The following is a 20,201-nucleotide window of genomic DNA, read 5'->3' on the forward strand; positions in this document are numbered from 1 at the left end:
TAACAGTAAACTGTCCTTAACTTTAACACATGTTTCATACCACTCAGTTGTCCATAACAGACAAAAAAAATGTCTAACCTGGATATACACATTCTTTATCCTTACAGACTTTTAAGAAAAAAAACAAACTGCATTATGAAATACTTAATTAAAATAAATTACCTTACAGACATCTCAATATGATACACACATGTACATACAAACCTATACACACATAGAAGCTATTTGGAAAGTCTGTCTACCTTATCAAGGATGAGAACATGACTCTATAGAAATTTATCTTTCCCTATTTGCCCACATTTCAGAAACAGCTTTTAATTCTTTCAAAATGTTTGATAGCAATATTTTTATATTATAAAATTCAAAGGTGAATTAAAATAGAGAATATAATAATAGCATTACTAGAAATTTTGCACTTCTATTAAAGCTGTAGAAAGATTATATATAAAAATAAAATAGCTATTTGTAGCAATAGTTGATTTTATACAATTCACCCCGTGACTTGGGAATAATATTTTATAGGTTCTACAAATATTTAGAGTAAGTCAAACATTACCAATAGACTAAGTTCTCCCAGTGTGACACCAAAGGAAAGAGGCCGCTTTGGATCAGTGATCTATCAAAAAAGAAAAGGTGATATTAAAATATAATGATGGTGAGAATGAATTCATGCTCATTCTTTACAATAGGCAACACAGGGCAATTGGATTACAAATAAGTCACACAACCCATATGGGTCTGTGGAAAAGAAAGGGGAGGAAGGAAATAACATGGCTGGGATTATCTATATTTTATAGGCATGACACTAATATGATATTTTCCTAGTGGAACACTTTTCTTACTAGAAGTGAGAAGACTCGCTAATTACAACTAAACAGATTATTGTCTAGATAAGTAAAAAGAGACAATCTCTTTACATATATGATTAAAGATGTTCTTCATAGATAAATAAAACAAGGTGTCACAGATTATAACACTGCCACTCAATTATTTTGAAACAGCTAAGATTTTCACACTTAAGAAATGTGAACTGTCTCTTTAAGCTTTAATTTTCTTGACACTGCAAAAATGCTTTGTTAGGTAATGCCCAAAACTCTTACCATGTAATTTCCTCCATCTCTTAACCCAAAATTTGTAAACTTTTGTTCTATTTCTGATCTTTAACACCTAAGTTAAATTTATACATAGTGCTTAAACTGTACCACAATGTTTTTGTTTTAGACATCTTAAAAATGTCCAGAAGTCATACAGTTTTTTGGTTGTGACAAAATCTATGAAAACTAGAGAGAGGAGAAAACACATAATGGTCTCAATCATCCAACAGAGACTCCAGAGTTTAGCCATATAAACCCTTCTCAAATAGGAAATATGCATGCTCTGGTATAGCTGAAAAGCACAAAAAGCTTTGTGAGCTTCATTTTTAATATCAGCTATATTATAATTGTGGTAATATATTTTCCTTTATTCCTATACTCACCTTTTTATACCTACAGATAACTAGCTCAAAATAATTTGTAGCTCATCAGAAGGAACTTTAATAAAACACAAGTCCTCAGTTGCCAGCGTTCTACCTACAAACTACTGCTATCATCCAATGAGCATCTTTCTGATAAATTATCATCCTTTCCTTACCCCCACTACCTATACTGTATTTTACATTATCCTTCTAGATATAATAATTAAGGTTGAAAAATTAACATGGAATAATAAAACAAAGATCCCTTTGTATTTTTTAATTCTCTTCCTTTTAAATTATGTTAATATATCTTGTCACTGGCACCAATATAAATGATGTTATTTATTCTACTTCTGTGCATTTCTGTATTTCATCATTAAAGAGAGAATAATGTCCCTTTCTAACTGTACTTGTTCAATAAAAAAGTTTAGTTTAAGTTCAAACTGAGGTTCTAATTCATCACCATGCCATTAGTTTTAAGAATAATTCTCTCACTTCCATGATATGTTGGGCAGATTTCATTTTGCTAAGTTTGTTTTAAACAAGGGCATTGATGAGTTAGGTTTTCTTAGACATTTATTTGTTACTAAAATTGAGTTTAAGGACTACATTAAACCAAAAAATAAAGTCAGTATAAGATAGAGATAATATATCTTGAAAAACTACAAGTGTGTCTTACTAAACATCTACATAAGAAATTTATCAGGAAAGTAAATTTTCTATATATCAGTATTGCTTTAATTCAATTCAAATTTAAAGCAAATTAAAAACAAAAAAGATGCTAACTCAGTTTTAGAAGAGACAGAATAACATTTCCAATTTCTTAAATGAAAAAATTCAAGGTTTCTTACATATGTTTCAAACTTTAAAATGAAGCAATATTAGTTCAGCCTATTTGTTACATAAGTAATCAAATTAATTCAATTAATAAAATCAGTAAAAAGTTCTTAATCAACTAATATTTAGCTTTAGGTTATAAATGAAGTTTTTAAACATATTGTTGCACATGTATGCCAGTAGTTTTGGTGTTCAATCCACCTGACAAAACATAAAGAGAATGTGACTAGCAGTCAAGTGACCAGGGTTTTAGCCCCTTCTCTACCATCTACCATTATAATTGATTATTTCATCACCTCTTAGAATAATTGTTCTGTCAGTATAAAAATAAAATTAGTTCCGTAAGGTTATAATAGAATAAGTCTCAAGGCATTAAACAAAATTTAAAGTAAATATAGAAGACAATCTGAAAATCTCTTATATTAGCTTTAGAAAGGAGCACATATGATGCTTTTATAATATATTTATAATCCTAAATGCCCCATAAAAAAGCCTAACACAGGAAAGGAGAAATGGTAGTGTACTCATCAGAAAAAAATCAATCTTGTATTTAAAACTGTGTACAGATAAACACACATAGACAAATCAAAAATTAATATAAAAGACATATTTAATTACAAACTTAATTGAGTAACCTAAAATTACTTACGTCATCTTCGTATTTAATGTGAATGTCTGTGATTTTTACTTGTACATTTTTAATCACTTGAGTTGCTAGTTTTTCCAAAAATGTATCCTTTTTAGCTTCTTTTGGTTTATCTATAAAAAATAGAAAAATATAAGCTCAAGAGTTGAAATTCTCACGCACTTCAAAATCAATGACCAAAGGATAACTAAGTCACCACTCAATGGAAATTACAGCCTTTTCCAATGTCTTTGATTTATTTTAGATTTATTTTAGATTTTAATAAGCATTTCCAACTTAAAATTTACTTTTGAAGTTACACTATAATTTAACATTAATTTTACCTTTGAAGACAGAAATCAAGTAGCAATGTGTATAAATAACACATGGCATAAAAACTACATTTACCTACCTTTTGAGCGATCAAGACCTTTAAAAGGTTTCTTAAAATGTTTTTTGTGCTTTTTACGCTTACGTCCTTCTCAGTGGAAGCATTTTAGTGAGAAAAGGATAAAATTCAAGTTAGCAGACTAGAGGACAGAAAAGAAAACAAGAGAATTCTTCCTGACAGCAAATTTAGGCACAATTCATCTTACTTTATTCTAAGCTGGCCTGTTATTTCAGTATAAACAAATTCACCAACCTTCTTTAGTCTAGAATTACCTTCTTTAATCTAGAAAATAACTTGGCAGATACAATTATATAAAAATTGGGTAAGCTATCCATACACAATACCCTTTGTAATATTTTTGACTTTTCACAACAGAAAGTTTAACTTTAATGTCAATGTTCCCAAAATATTGGAAATGTAATAATGATGGAATATAAAACTTTAAGATAAAAGTTTCAATAAATGTGTGATAGGGACAAAGGAACACACATGAAATGAAAGGGTAGGTTACTGACAATGACTTCCTCTAGATGATACGTCTCACAAGAAAAATACTTTAATGACTTAAGGATATAAAGAATATAAACAAGCGTAAAATGTATACTGAGCTATATACATTGAAACTGGCTTAATAATTTCTTTAAAACCTCATCTTTTACTTGGTACTCCCTCACTTTATGGCATTAACCAACAACTAGCTAATCCAAATTACAAATCTTTACATTCGACTAGACATAAACTCTAGTCTGTACTCTTAAGGTAGTCTCTGCATGGTCTCACCTGCCTCTAGGCTACATTCCACCACAAAATGTCCTTCTATACTACCACCAGACTGATATCTCCTAAAATACTATTCACAGCCTGTTAATTTCCTCCTCAAAACTCTCTGCAGCCTTTCAAAGAAAATAAAAAGTGTTTGCATGACACAAAGGTCCTTTCATGATCTGACCCCATCTCCCTGTCCTGTTCCATCTCCTGCCACTCATCCTTGCATTTGATACTTCGGAAGTACTACTTATACTTTCCAAGACAAAACAAAAATTTCTAATGCCTAAATACCGCTAGACGTGTCATTCCCTGAATTTAGGTTGCCCTTCCTGAAGTTCGTCACCAGGCACACTCCTAGGAGGCATCCAAAACTCAGGTACTACTGCCAAATCTCAGCACTATCGCCTACGTGAGCCTTCTTTATTCCAAACAGCTCCAGGCCATCCACCCCTACACCAGACTTCCGTTAAGTAGTGATGACACTTTATTTAAAGTGTTTGCACAACTGTCTTGCCGCCAGGCAGGAGTTTTCATTAGGAGAGAAATTATCCTAATATCTAGGCACAGAGCACATATCTCTTTAAAAGAACAAACAAATGCACATCTGAACATTATAATGAAATATATAAGCCTACTTAATGTTATATATATTTGGGAGAATATACAAAAAATTTAGCTTGAAATTTACTTGTTTTCCTTGATATTGTAAAAGAAACTGTCCTGCCATTATGAAAGCTAAGAATTAAATCCTGAATCACAAGACTAAAACCTTGTGTTTCTTGAAAAAAAAATATTTAATAAATATATGGTAGAATCTGGACTTTGTTATTACCAGTACTTCTTGCCATAGTGATGGACCCTGAATATTTTTCATTCATAAATGAAACATTTAGAAAAAGACTAAGTTCTCAAAGAAATACCATTAGAAAGAAACAGGTAAGAAAGCTAGAGTGGCCCTGAAAACCATCCCACTAGGCTAGAAAAGCTTCAGAGACAGAGGTTCAGCTGACTGCATTTAGATTCTACCATAACTCACTCTTCTTATTTGACCTCCTATTATATTTTTGATTTCACATTTGTTCTAGCACCGTGTGCTGCCTTTCACCTCAATGTTAGATGTGCCACATTTAAACCTCTCCAAATAATTTCAAAATCTAATCTGAGTGCTACACAATTCTTTAGAGAAAGATTCTATTTGCTCTGATGAATAATAAATGTACGATTCTCAATCACTCTCTAAAGTGATTCTCAAATATTTTGGTCTCAGAGCCCCATTTTAATACATGTAAAATTTTAGAACCTTAAAGATCTTTTTCTCGGTATGGATTAGAAGTACAGATTTTTACCATATTGAAAATCAAAACTAATAATTTTTAAAAATATTAACACATAAAAAAACTACTACATGATATTATAGGTAACATGGATTTATAAAAAATAACTATATTTTCCAAACAAAAAGTTGTAGTGAGAAAAATAACATGGTTTTACATTTTACAAATCCCTTTAATGCCTGACTTAATGTTTGTCTTCTATTAATAGAAGACAGCTGGATATGCACATGAAGAAAATCTGAAGTAACTACATCTATGTAATAGTAAAAAGGAGAAATATCTTTTCATGTGTTATGGATACTTCACCCAAACTCAGCAAGTGGTAGTTCCTTTTTTTTCTTCTTGTTTTCACAACAGCATTAGTAATACAAGTTTATTTGAACAAGTAGCAGTTTCTTAAAAGCTAGTTTCATCTTAGAATCTGAAGCTCTATCAATAAAATTTTCATACAAATTAAAATTAATTGGTCTATTTTGCATTTTAAATGAACTTTTACACACATCTGATTTGTTACCATTCATTGGTAATATGGAAATATTACTTCACTGAATTATGCAGATCTTCCAAATGTTGAATCATTTCATTAGTTAATATCAAAAAAAAAAATCACATTTGTTAATATCACTGCCAATCTCATCAGAAAAGTCTTTAAGTACTGGGAAGCTGTCATGCTCAAGGTGGCAGTATGAGTTTCCCAAAATTCAAATTTTTACTCAAAAGCACAAACCTTATCATGACGACAAACATTATTGGTTGTTTTCCTTGAAGTTGTTTTGTTGAAGTATCTACCAGACATCCAAAACTGAATATATCTGTCAGTCATTCTTCCAAGTAAAATAGTTTTTCATGAAAAAAGCTACTAGTTCAGCTGCTACACAACAAACAACTACACGAGTACTTTTCCTTGAGATGATTATCCTACTTCCATGTGTGAAAGTGCTTTATGTATACTTTTTCTTTGCCACATGAAATATTAATGACACATGTACTCTGTCACCCCAATAATCTTTAGATACGAAAAAAAGAAAAAGAAATAAAGACAGATGGACTTAAGAAGTTAAGTTTAATAAAATATTCCTACTTCATCAAGGACATTCATAAGTAAAACTTATGCTTTTTAAATTTAGTTTTATTTTGTTTTTTTATTGTGAATGCATGGTGGTGGACACTACAACATCTACTAGCTATTTGGTGCCACTGCCTTGATTCATGCTAATAAGGCAGCCAGAAATTTTACACCACATTACTTTTGTACTATTAGTACCAATGTCAACACAGTGAAAAATCAAATCATGTCTTAGTATTACTATGAAAACAGTTCTGACTTTTCGAGAACCGTAGCTTTAGAAGACAAAAGATGACAGAAGGTAAAAAAAAATGAAAGGATCATAAAGTACACATAAAGCTGTAGCCAAATGAATGAAGATAGCCTCAACAAAATTAACTATTCTGATTTCAGAATCATTAATACTCCAGGTCTAGTTTTTTACCCACACTAATGTACCTTTTTTGAAAAACACGGGAAACACTGAGAGAAAATTACAGACTAATATCCCCGATGAACACAGTCACAAAACTCCTCAACGAAATATTAGACCAAATTCAACAATATATTAAGTGGGATTTATTCCAGGCATGCAACAATGGTGCAACATCCACAAATCAATCAACACCTTACATTAACAAAATCAAGAATAAAATTCATATGATCATTTAAATGCGGGAAAGATATTTGACAAAATTTCATATCTATTTATGAAAAAATTCTCAATAAACTGGGTATACTTCAACATAATAAAGGCCATATATGACAAGCCCACAGCTAACATCACAATGATGAAAAATTGAAAGCTTTTCCCTTAAGATCAAGAATAAGATAAAGATGCTCACTCTTGCCAGTTTATTCAACATAGTATTGAAAGTCCTAGCCAGAGCAATTAGGCAAGACATAAAATAAAAAGCATCCCATACTGAAAAGAAAGAAGTAAAACTTGCTAATTACAGAGGACATGTTTTTATAGACAGAAAATCCTAAAGACTCTGCCAAAAAATGTTAAAACTAATAAACAAATTTATTAAAGTTGCAATGTACAAAATCAATACATAAAAAATCTGTTGTTTTTATACACTAAAGACAAATCCCCAGAAAAAGAAATTAAGAAAACAATCCCATTTACTACTGCATATCAAAGAGAATAAAAAATCTAGAAATAAAACTAACCAAGGAGGTGAAAGACCTGTACAATGAAAACTATAAGACACAGAAGATATTCCATGCTCATGGATTGAAAGAATTAACATTGTAAAACTGTCCATATTACCCAAAGCAATCTACAGATTCTACGCAATCCCTATCAAAACTCTGACGCATTTTTCACAGAAATATAACAAACAATACTAAAATGTATATGGAGCTATGAAAGATCCCAAATAGTCAAAGCAATCTTGTAGAAGATGAAGTATCATGTTCCCCGATTTAAAACTATGACAAAGCTATAATAACCAAAACAGTATGGTATTGGCATAAAAACAGACACATAGATCAATGGAACAGAAGAGAGAATCCAGAAATAAATCCAGACACATATGGTCAATTAATTAACAACATAATGGAGAAAGGACAATCTCCAAATCTGGACAGCCACATGTAAAAAAAAAGAAAGAAAAAGAAAGAAATTAACAAGTATCTTACATTATACAGAAAAATTAACTCAAAATGGATTGACTTAAATGTAAGACAGAAACCATAAAACTCCTAGAAAAAAACATAGGTAGTAAGCTCCTTGATACTTTTTGGTGATATTTTTTGGGGGTCTGACTTGAAAAGCAATGGCAACATGAACGAAAATAAAATGGGATTACATCAAATTAAAAAGCTTTTGCACAGTGAAGGAAACCATCAATAAAATAAAAAGGCAAGCTACTAAATAGAAGGAGATATTTGCAAATCATGAATCTGATAAGGGGTTAATATCCAAAATATATATAAAATTCATAGTTCAATAACAAAAAATAAACCATCTGAATAAAAAATGGGCAGAGGATCTGAACAGACATTTTTCCAAAGACATACAGATGGCCAATAAGCATATGCAAAAGTGCTCAGATTCACTAATCATCAGGAAAATGCAAATCGAAACCACAATGAGATATCACCTCACACCTTTCAGAATGGCTATTACCAAAAGGACAAGAAATAACAAGTGTTGGCAAGGATGTGAAGAAAGGAGAACCTTTGTGCACAGTTAGTGGGAAGGTAAATTGGTGCAGCCATTACAGCAAACAATATGAAGGTTCCTTGAAATTAAAAATAGAACTACCAGATGACCTAGAATATTTACCTGAAAAAAAATGAAGACACTAATTTGAAGAGATATATACATCTCTCTGTTCATTTTAACATTATTTACAACAGCCATTTAGATTATATGGAAACAATCTAAATGTCCATCAATGGATGAATGAGTAAAGAAGATGTGATATATACACACAATGGGACACTACTCTGCCATAAAAAGGAATGATATCTTGCCACTTTCAACATGGATGGACCTTGTGGGTATCTTGCTAAGTGAAAGAAATCAGACAAAGAAAAACAAATACAATATGATTTCACTTATATATGGAATCTAAAAAAATAAAAACAAAAGAACAAAACAAAACTCATAGATACAGAGAACATATTGCTGGTTGCCAGAGGGGAAGGGACTGGGAGGGGTGTGAAATGGGTGAAGGGAATCAAGAGGTGTAAACTTTCAGATATAAAATAAACAAGTCATAGGGATATAATGTACAGCATGGTGACTATAATCAACAATACTATACAGCAAATTTGAAAGTTGTTAGGAAAGTAAATCATAAAAGTTCTCTTCACGAGAAAAATAATTTTTTAAAAACTTTGTAAGGTAACAGATGATGCCTATAATTATCATGCACACAAATGTCGAATCACGTTGTACACCTGAAACTAATGGAATGTTGTAGGCCAGTTATACTTCAATAAAAAAGATCAGGAAAAATTTAAAAACAGAAAATTATCTACAGATCAAATTTTAAGCTTCACAAGGTCAGTGGATCACATTTGTTTTAACCCATGAACATTCGGCATCCAGCATAGTGCTTACCACAAGAAGATACTAAATATTTAGTGAATGAATAAAATGGCTGAGGAAGGAAGAGAAAAGGAAATGATGGTAATGAGGGGAAACATGAATTACATTTCCATATTTTTTAAAATGATGGTATGTCATTAAATGGACTCCATTAAAAGCACAAGCATGGAGAATATAACTTTTTACACAGCTGAATGTAATTAACCACGCATACCCACCAGGCTTGATGTCCTTGTAAACAAAGTTTTCCAAGCCACATATGAACTCCCCTGAATGTGCGCCTGCATCCGCATGGCAGCAGTAACCAAAATGCAAAGCATTTAAAAGACATCTTTAATTTCACATGTAATATTTGTCTAAACTTAATTCAAAGAATTAGAAACCATGTAACAAAACAAGTATTATTTAGTGACACCAAAGCAATTTGTTTCTAAAGAAATATTTAGTGACTCCATTGTCATTATTTCAACATATGAACTATTTTCATGAAATTAAAACGAAAACTTTTTAATAATTAAAATCATAACAATAATTTCAAATTAAGTAAAGCAGTCAAATATCAATTATGGCTAATGTATCATTGAATTACTTGACAAATTTTCAAACAGAGCAAAAGTCTGCTATTTGATTCCCTTTTGACTACTGCTTTGCCCATTTTCGGAATGAAATATCGTTGTGATATTTACACTAATTTTAGAGGCAGCTGAAATGAACTCAATTTACTTTAGTCTGATCTGTTCCCTTTAGGTATACAGTCTGAATCCTTTGTATCCATTCTGGCTAATGATAGATAGATAGTACCATCTTCCATTTCCCTCCCAAATCCAGCCTAGACACCACAACAAGTTTAACCTTCCTAAAACAGAACTCTCCCTGGATCAGATAACTCCCTGAATTTTTAAAAAGAGAAAAGAAAAAAGTTACTGTCTCCCCCACTAGCTAAGTTAAAGTCCATTATTCACAGTTAAAAGTATAGGGCCTAGAACTAGACTGGACAAGTTATTTAACTTTCGGCTTTCTCAACTGTTAAATAGGAATAACAGTCCTTATATAAAATTATGATTATTATATGAAACAATTCCTATAAAGCAGGGCCTCCTACCCCCAGGCCATGGACCAGTACCAGTCCAACAGGGCTGCACAGCAGGAGGTGACTAGCGAGCAAGCAAGTGAAGCTTCATCTGTACTTGCAGTGGCTCCCAGTGCTAGCTACCATCACCACCAGCTGCAGCTCACATGATCAGGCATTAGATTCTCATAGGAGAACCGGTCCCTGCTGCCAAAAAGGGACTGCTGCATTTTGAAGAGTGACTGGCAACCAGTAAGTGCTAAATAAATGTTAGCTGCTATCATTGTCATCATTATGACATTCAAATCTCTTAAAATTGACCTAACCAACTAAAATCTAACTACTATCAAATTCCCGATTCTTAGCTATTCCCCATACATGCTCTATACTTTTCCACCTTCATGTCCCTTCTACCTAGAATGTCTTCCTTTCTACATATTCATCCTTCAGATCCAGCTCAAAAAAATCCTTCAGTGTCTGCCCTGATCTCTATAGCTAAACACAAGTCTATTCTGAACTCCCTTAACCCTCTATCTGTACCTCTTTGATGGGACTCAACACTTTCTCCTGTTTATCATTACGCACAACTTATTTTCCCAGCTAAAATGTAAAGTCGTTGACAGGAATTTTCTAATTTTTGTGTTTCCAACAATGTGTTAAGCAGATTGGCATCAGTCTTCTCAAAAGTACCTGCAAGCTAAAAGATATTACCTTCAGAATTCTAATTTTAAAAGATACTACCTTCAAAATTCTAATTTTAAACTTAGAATTCTATCTCCAGCCCAATCAAACAAGTGTGGAAGTAAAATACAAAGACTTTCAAAGTTGAAAGGATTTTTAAAATTATATCCAGCGCATTCTTTCTTAAAAGCTTTCAGTTATGTTTCAACAAAACAACAACAACAAAAAAAACAAAGAACTAAAGGCAAGGGACCAAGGAAACAATAAATTAAACACAGAAGACCAGTCCCAGGATGACAACTGTGTAGCAGGACTAAAAAAACAACCAGTGCAATGGGACATCTCCATGAGAAAAAGAGGCATAGGGGAGGGGACCAACAGATGAATTTGGGCGATTGGAAAATAACATTGACAGTCATAGATAGATTTCAAATAACACATGAAAAGAAAAGTTAACGTAAAGGACTAAGTCAATAAAAAAAGAAACATTTACAAGTTCAAGAAAAACAAAATGTTGCCTAAGAAAATATAATCATAGTACATCATTTGACCTATAAAGTAAATAATAATTTTATTCTCATAAATTGTGACTAGCAATTGGCCAAAAATGATATAATTAAAAATTATGATATAACCATAATATGAGGAGACAAAGAAGGGATTTCATGGTGAAAAGAGATGATGGTAAAAGAGGCAAACTCCTTGTCTGCCGTCAACGGGAAATTCTAGATAATGCCTTACATTAACAAATTAAATAACGACAAAGTGTTAATATTTCTAAAATGATTCCTTCTAAGGAGTAGGTCTAAAAGGTCGAGAAATGTGGAACAGAGAACTGACGTTTTTCATCATAAATCTTTTTGGCAAAACTATTTCATTATAGTGTATATATCACTTTGATAAAATTAACATTTTAAATACAGAATCTATAGTATTTGAGAATCTTTTGGACTAACTAGGAATTGAATCTTTTCCTTTATAATAATAACCTTTCTAGGAAAATAAACTCACAACAATGAAATAAAAGGAAAATATCAAGGGTTTATTTTTACAATTATGCAAATTCTCTAAAAATGATTATTTCAATTTTCTTTTTCTCCTACATCATAGCAGACAGCATTCTATCTATCAAATGAAACCAATTAAGTAAAAAATACTTTTTTAAAGCAGATCAGCATAAGGACTTAGTTTTCATTTTTATCATCTACTACTTAGAATTGAACCACTTCCTCTTCTCATCTGAGTCTATACATGTTTAATGGTGCTTTTGTGCTTTTAAAATCAAGAAGTGGGAAAATAATGTCTGAAAAATAAAGTATGGTAATTAAGTGATGAATATTAATTAATAATGGCAAAATGTAAAGCATCTCAAGGGCCAGGTTTTTTATCACTCACATGAATAATATAGAGGATGTGACCCATATTCATACAAACTAGAGAAAATATTTATATGCACTCAAGATAATTAATGTATTCCCTGACAATGAAGGAAAACCAGTTTCTATTGACATATTCCCCAATTATTAAATTCATCTTTTACATACTTGAACATTTTTCCAACAAACCTAACATAATATAATGTTAAAACTGAGTTTTACTTTCTGAATTTTAGTTCTATCCCAACAAAACCTAAATTTTATCATCTAAGAAACTACGCAGTAATTATTATATTACACGAGCCTCACAGTTCTATCTACACAAACTTAACACTACAGTTGTTCATCTCCTATAGATACATTAAATCACCCTTAAAAGCCCCTCTGCCACACTTAAAAACAAGATTCCTAAGCACTGAAGATTCAGAAGGCAAAATCTCATTGGCACTCAATACAAAATGTAGAGCAGGTATCATTTTACCAATTAAGCTGTTAGCTACTAACACAGGAGAGACAATACCATGTTTTTCTTACAGTTCACTAGAAACACTCAAATATTTATCTAAGTATATGTCGATATACCTATTGATGAATATGTGTAATTACATATGTGTGTTAAGAAAATACATTTAATGTGAACTGTATCAAGAATAATGAATTCTAGTATTCAAGTCTTTCTCCTCATTTTTATACTATTTCCACATATACTAATTAACCAAAAGTGAATAAAAAGAAACATTCACACTGAATTGTCATAAAACAAAAAAACATTCCCACCTTACTTTATCTGGCACATAAAAGTAATAAAAATAAAGAAAACTTTTCGTAAAAATGCAGACTCTTACTTAAGCTTAGCAGAAAGACAAAACATGCTTATGTATGAAAAGAGAAAGGGAAAAAAATGTTTCAGCTTTTTTTATTTCTTCCATTAAGACTGCCTCTGTATTTTAGTAATTTTGTGTAAAAGAATCAATATTTCTGTATAAGAGAAAATCCTTGAGGCAAAGAGAATTAGAATCATTGATAAAAAATTTTAATGAGCAAGCTATTTTTAAGAGATTTCTTATTGATTCAATTAAATGTCGAAAGCTTAAGCTAAGAAAAGAAATCTTATATTTAAATATTTCTGTCATTCCTAACTTAACATTTGCCATATCTTTTAAGAGAGATCAAAGAGAAATGCCTTAGCAGTGAGATAAAACGATTACAGAAAAAGGCAATGATTCCTAAATGTGAGACATTAAAATATTTATAATCAACTTTTAGAGATGATTTTAAAAGAAGATTCTCTTTTTGGAATAGCTTATGAAGGTTTATGAAAGTTTCCTCTTTAGAGTTCATTAAATATATCTAAAATATAGGTAAGTCTAAGTTTATCTAAAACATAAACTTATTGCACCTTTTTCTGCTGCTTTTTGAAGGGCTTCTTCGATTCGGGATAGCTCCTTCTGTTTAATATCCTGCAGAGATTTTTCTTCTTTTTCAGCATCATATTTAATACCTAAAATAGACAGGTATTTGTTAATTCACAAATAAAGAAATGCAAACAATAAATAAACAAATAGGAAAAGTTCAGCCTCATGACTGTGTATGTGTAGGTGATGTGATTCATTTTTTCATAAGTCAAAAATAGATATATTCTTTAGATTAGTTTTACAAAAAGTTTAAACATAAATGATTCCTATTTATTTACAAAGGTTACATCAAAAAGGAAAGAAGGGAAGAAAGGAATTAAAAGGGAGAAAGGAGAATATGAAAGGCTAAGAGGATGAACAGAATGGATAGATGTTAAAGAGGATGAAAAGGATGAACAGAAAAGTAAAGGGAGGAAACAGAGGGATGGCAGAAAATACATCAAAAAATTTCCAGTTATTATATCTATGGTAAAATTTTGAGTAACAAATAAAAGTTTAATCCAATATCAGCTGGTATCCATATAGATTGATTAAAAGATTTTTGAAAGTAATTCAAGTATATTGACAATAATGAAATATACATATCCTTTTATCTAGTAATCTCATTTTAATAATGTATCCTAAGGAAATAACAGCAAAGAATAAAAAAGATATCTATAAGAAGGAGGTATTTATAATGCTCACTATAATCTAAGGAGGTATTTATAATGCTCACGAAAAACAGTAGGCAACCCACAATGGAATCACACAGCCTTTCAAAATTGTCACCATCACCATTAAAACTATGAAACACATCAAAAATATAAGGTGAAAAATATAAGGTGGTAAAGACTCAAAATATAAAAATAAAAACTGTGTTTGTTTTATGGTTGAGAAAATATAAGTAATTTTTCCCTACGACAGTCAAATTTTTCTTAACATTATATTGTTCTTAAAACTGAAAAAACATTGGTAATGAAAAGTATTACTTAAATAAGCATCACTGCTTTAAAACATTCATTAGAAATTAAAATATTATAATTTATAATGAAAAAATTACCTATTTTACACACAGTTTTGAGAGAAAATTAACTCAAAATCAGAAGCAACAAAATGGGGGGGTAGGAGAGTGGAGATTTCCGATCCTGAAATCTGTAGATTAGCACGTCAGTACATTCTTAAAAACTTACTTCATTTCATTCCCCTAAAATAAATCTGCCTAATGCATATCGACTTACTAGGAAGGCTTAGTTTCAAAATAATTATTCATCCAGAATAGAATACATTTAACAAATGGCTGAAATTATTCTTTCCAACAATAACATTAAATATTTTATATACGAATGTGGCAATATATGTGGGTATCTATGTAAAATGTATATGTATGTGCATATACGTATCTGATTAGTTTATTTAAATTATCTTCTATTTCATTGAACATATTAAAATAGTTAACTCAGGTAACAATTTAACTTCACTGTGATAATACTGAATGCTTACAACCTAACATAACATACTTGCTCCAGGAACAACAAGCAGGTATAATCCTTCCAGAGTTGCAACAACTGCTTCTCCATAAAGGTTCTTCCAAGGAATCTTCAAAGTTAATTTATCTGAAGAAACATAATTTCAACCTTAAATTCTTATATGGCTGCTCAAGAAGATATACATTTCTCACTTACTATTAAGAAAAACCCTTCATACATATAGTAGTAGACCACTAAAGAAAAAAACAAAAAAACTCCAACACTAAAATTTACAAAGATCTTTACCATATGATATTACTAGTAGAAGTAACTATTCACATTGTGCTTTATACTTTTCAAATTTTTGGATAACTATTTTTTTATTAAATATTCTCAGACTGTAAGAAAAATGGGACAGCTATATTTCAATTTTTAAAAAAGGAAACTCAGTCCCAGAGAAGTTAAATTAATAGCTTAATTCCACGCAAGTCATCAGTGAGGATACGGGAACCAGAACTGGTACTCTTCCTCACCTAACAGTTAGCTGATGGTCAGAATGCTGCACGTGCTGTTTTATACACACTAACAACTACAACTCTACAGATAATTATAAAATAATATCTGTACAGGATCCCAGGAATTGAAGCAGCAGCACAAAGAAGTCCAAAGGAAAAGAACTTTGACAATATGCCAGTTGCTACATCAGAAAAAGCCAGCTCTTAAAGCAAAGTATACTGTTTATGATTAGTATTATTATATACAGGCAGTTCAGACAAGGTATAGTTCAAATTTCTACTTACACATCACTCAAAAGACAGAATACATTTTCTCTCTTAGAAACAATGGTATCAGATCCTTCAGAGACTAGTCGGCAAAAACTTGTTCACTCATAATATAGATGAACTATAGCCCTAATTGTCACTAAACCAAGTTTGGGGTTTTATGGGAAAAGGCTATGCAGAGCAGGAGAAAGGAGACAAAAAGGGCATACTCTGAGCTAAATTTTGTAATGCCAAAATCTGGCTTTGGTATCGTTCCACATTTCTTCACTCTTTTCCCAATCGCTAGTCTACCCTCTTCCCAGGTCTCCAGGCAGCCAATGTCCCAATCTGCCCTCAATATTACTAGAGCAATTCTATCCAAACCTTTTCTAATCCCTAAAGTTTTCCATGTTCCCAAACAAAATGCTTTCTCTCATCACAATTTAAAAAATAATAACTCTATAAAAGCTATAATTCTCTCGATGATGCTGATCAAGCCTCTTCAGAGAAATAAATCTGATTCAAATAAATCATGCTAGTATGTAAATCACTGAGCTACTTACACCACCGAATTACTGGCACTTTTAAATGAATATGCTCAAAGTTCAAAGAATTGTTAAACAGTATAACAAGCTAACTGAGAAATAAAATAACGCAGTGTAAGGAAAGATAGTTTGATTCACCTAGATGGCTATTTAGGCAAGCCGGTTCTTCCTGGGAATCTATTTCTGGGGTTAAAATCACAAATTACTTCCCCATTTAAATTTTTATTTTTCTTCAGCTTGTAAATCTAATGAATTTCTTAAATGGCTTCCATATCAGGGAGTCTAGAGGTAATGCCAGTAGACCTATGGATCATTCCTAAGTCTGATGATTTTATAGTGAGTATCAACTATATTTATAACAGATACTGTTATATTTATAAGTATCTCATAAACTCCTAAAAAAATTGATTTGATTGCTTTCTTAGTGAGCAATAAACTAAAAAAGTGAGAAATGCCCCTTAATTAGCATACCAAAAAGGAATTGTCTGTTCCCTAAACCTTTTCTTCTCTCCATTTATCCTAACCCATTATCTTCCCATCCTTCATTATCCTGAATTCCACTGGAATCCAGTTAGTTATATTACTGCCTCTCTTATAGATCAGGATTTTTTACATTAATTTTAAAGTAAAAGGAAAATCCAGGAGCACTCACGAATATGTCTAGCTCTTAAAAAAAAAAGCAAAAATTCTTGAGCTTACTTAGCCATACTGATTCTACTAGGTTAGATATAATATTTTAATCTAACGTAAATTTAGTAACTAATGTAAATGCTATATTAATATAAAGAAAATATGTTTTGCATCCAAATATGTGAAGGGTCTCTCATAATTCAATGAGTAACCCTAAAAAAAGCCATAGAGTTCTTATAATACTTTAAAAGCAAAAAGAATAAATTCTGAACCATTAGAAATTCTATTCTAAAATATAAACCTAGCTGTAATATTACAAAGAATAATATAAAAGTTCTTTCGGCAAATCTAAGTCATCCCGTACCCTGGAAATGTGATTTCAATACTGTATCCTAACTTCATATCTCTGTAACTTCCTTGAGGATAAAAATATATTCATCTTTGCCTTTCCAATAGGTACTTGTGTAGTCTCATACAGAGCCTGCGTGCATACTGTATCTCGAAGGTAAACGAATGAACGAATGTCTATAACATCACTCTAGGATTTCAATTAAGCATGTAGGGTCACAACAATATTTCTAGAACACTACTAAACATCACCACCTCACACAGCACGAGACTGTAAAACGGACAGAAAAGGATGATGGGTGTCCTAGGGATGCTTTCAATCTAAGGGAGTTTCTCCTATTTCAAAAGACAAAAACATGAAAATGTTACTTTGTAGTAAAAGGAACATATATAGGTAATATAAGGTGGACTCAAACAGAAGTATTCAAGCAATTGCTAAGAGATGCTAAATAGTGAAAGACAATGCCTTCCTTGGATATGAAATAATGAAGGAAAGCAACGTGGTGAAGTAGCAGGGTGCTGGAGGTGGAAGAAAGGATGGTGATATAAGTAAAAATTTTAAAGTAAGACCACCTAGGGTTGCAATTTATAGTTTAAAAAAAGTAAAAATCAGGTAGTATGGGCTTGCTGTGAGGACTTTGCAGATTAAAATTCCTACTGAAAAATTTCTTCAAAAAAGATGTATGTTTAGTTATGGATGATCTTAGTGTAAGAGTTTAGCTGCAAAGAAGGACTCTCTACTTACCAAAACATATCCTCCATACCACATTGCTGCATAATATATCAAGCGAAATGGTTGAACAAAACATGAGGGAAATAAGCTACACTTAAATTTTATTTACTACAGTTTTCAAATTATATTACTTTCACATATAAAGAAAAAGCACAGAATATTTGGATATCAATTATGAAAATTAAAGATACATTTTGTGCAGTGGAACCAAAACCTGAAAAATATCACTGCAGTTCAATATCCTTCCAATTTAGAGGGTAATTCTCTACCCTCCTGTCAAAAACTCTAAAGTAAATAGGTATTATATATAATATACATTAGATTTAGAACTCTAAAAGCTCTAATCAACACAAGTCAAAAACATCACATTTTTGTTCAAGCTAAAATAGATATTTTAGATTAAATACAACAGAAAAAATAAAAACTAAAAGGACTAAAAATAACTCAAATGAAGAATGAAGTACTTACCAATTTGGCCAGCCTTGACTTTAAAAGGAACATCCAATTCACTCTTTAGAAGGAAGAAAAAATTTAAAGGACATCTGAAATTATTAAGTCCCCCGAAATCGCCCTTGAATCATCATTTAAACACACAATCATCTCTAAGGAAAAACATGAAGCAAATTTTCTGTATTTGAGTAACTTATAAAGGATTATGTTTTATGGCTAAAAATGAGTTTATATTAAATTAAACTTCGACTCTGAAGAAAGAATTCACAAGAGAAGCAAAATTATAAAAAGGAATAACAGAAAAGAGTCTGTAGTTGAAGAAAATAATTAGGATAACTGGTTGTTTTAATAAACCAAATCAAGTTGGATGGAAATTCCATGAATTTTTTAAATAAAAGATGGATACACTTTATATGAAATAAGAAAAGGAAAATTCTTTTCACATAAATAAGTTAAAAACAATAAACAACAATTCTCTCTTAAGTAAAATGTTTAAAATGTTTAGTAAATGAATAAATGAAACACTCTTAAAAGCCAGGTTCCCAATATATTATTTATCATCTGATTACTCAAACATTCAAAATATTAATAGCTTTTGATAAAAACTTTTTTTAGAGCAAAAAAATTAAATTCTCACTGATGATAAGAGAGCAGCTCTGCCCCAGGGAGGGGGAGGTATTAATGCAAGGATCTTCATATTATACAGGATACAAACTATAAACTATAAACTTCTAAAAGTGTAGTCTCATGCTCATCTTGATCTCCATGAAGTAATTTTTTCACACAAAGAACCTATATCAAAGTAAAACCTCACCAGTAGGTTTAATTGTGGTTTGAATTGATGGAAAATATAAATAACAAAATATTTTAACAAAATTTATTATAGTTAATTATAACCAAAGTTTAAATCAGGTTTAAATTATAACACAGAGTTTAAACAATTTGTCTTCTATATATACATTAAATATATATCCCATCACAACTTTATACTGATTTCCTTCTAAAATATTTTCATAAGTAGAGAAAAATAAGCTTTATTCCAATCTCTAGCAACAGAATCTTAAATTCTAAATTTTTGGATAAAATTAAAAAGTTGTAGTTTAACTACATACAAGGAGGGAAAGAAAATTTAAATATTTCAAATGCCCACTACTTGCCAGGCTCTACTTTTTATTTTATTCAAGCCACAGAAGCAGAGATATTATATTGTTTTTTATTATTAACT

The 20,201-nt window shown here is 31.0% G+C and overlaps 1 protein-coding gene across 4 annotated transcripts in view; it reads right to left on the reverse strand.

Moving 5' to 3' along the window:
* Nucleotides 1–20,201, reverse strand: part of VPS13C (vacuolar protein sorting 13 homolog C) — a 149,910-nt gene that overhangs the window by 119,615 nt on the left and 10,094 nt on the right. For 2 of the 4 annotated variants that reach the window (XM_016126853.2, XM_016126855.2), the window contains exons 3-9: nt 18,995–19,037; nt 15,561–15,656; nt 14,049–14,150; nt 9,742–9,804; nt 3,331–3,396; nt 2,943–3,052; nt 557–616 (exon numbers count right to left, since the gene is read on the reverse strand). In XM_016126853.2, the coding sequence (XP_015982339.2) occupies nt 557–616; nt 2,943–3,052; nt 3,331–3,396; nt 9,742–9,804; nt 14,049–14,150; nt 15,561–15,656; nt 18,995–19,037 (540 nt within the window). The remainder of the gene's footprint in view (nt 1–556; nt 617–2,942; nt 3,053–3,330; nt 3,397–9,741; nt 9,805–14,048; nt 14,151–15,560; nt 15,657–18,994; nt 19,038–20,201) is intronic. The other 2 variants (XM_016126854.2, XM_016126856.2) reach the window with 1 other exon arrangement.

This window comes from Rousettus aegyptiacus, unplaced genomic scaffold (genome assembly GCF_014176215.1).
Source record: "Rousettus aegyptiacus isolate mRouAeg1 unplaced genomic scaffold, mRouAeg1.p scaffold_m13_p_3, whole genome shotgun sequence".
NCBI lineage: Eukaryota > Metazoa > Chordata > Mammalia > Chiroptera > Pteropodidae > Rousettus > Rousettus aegyptiacus.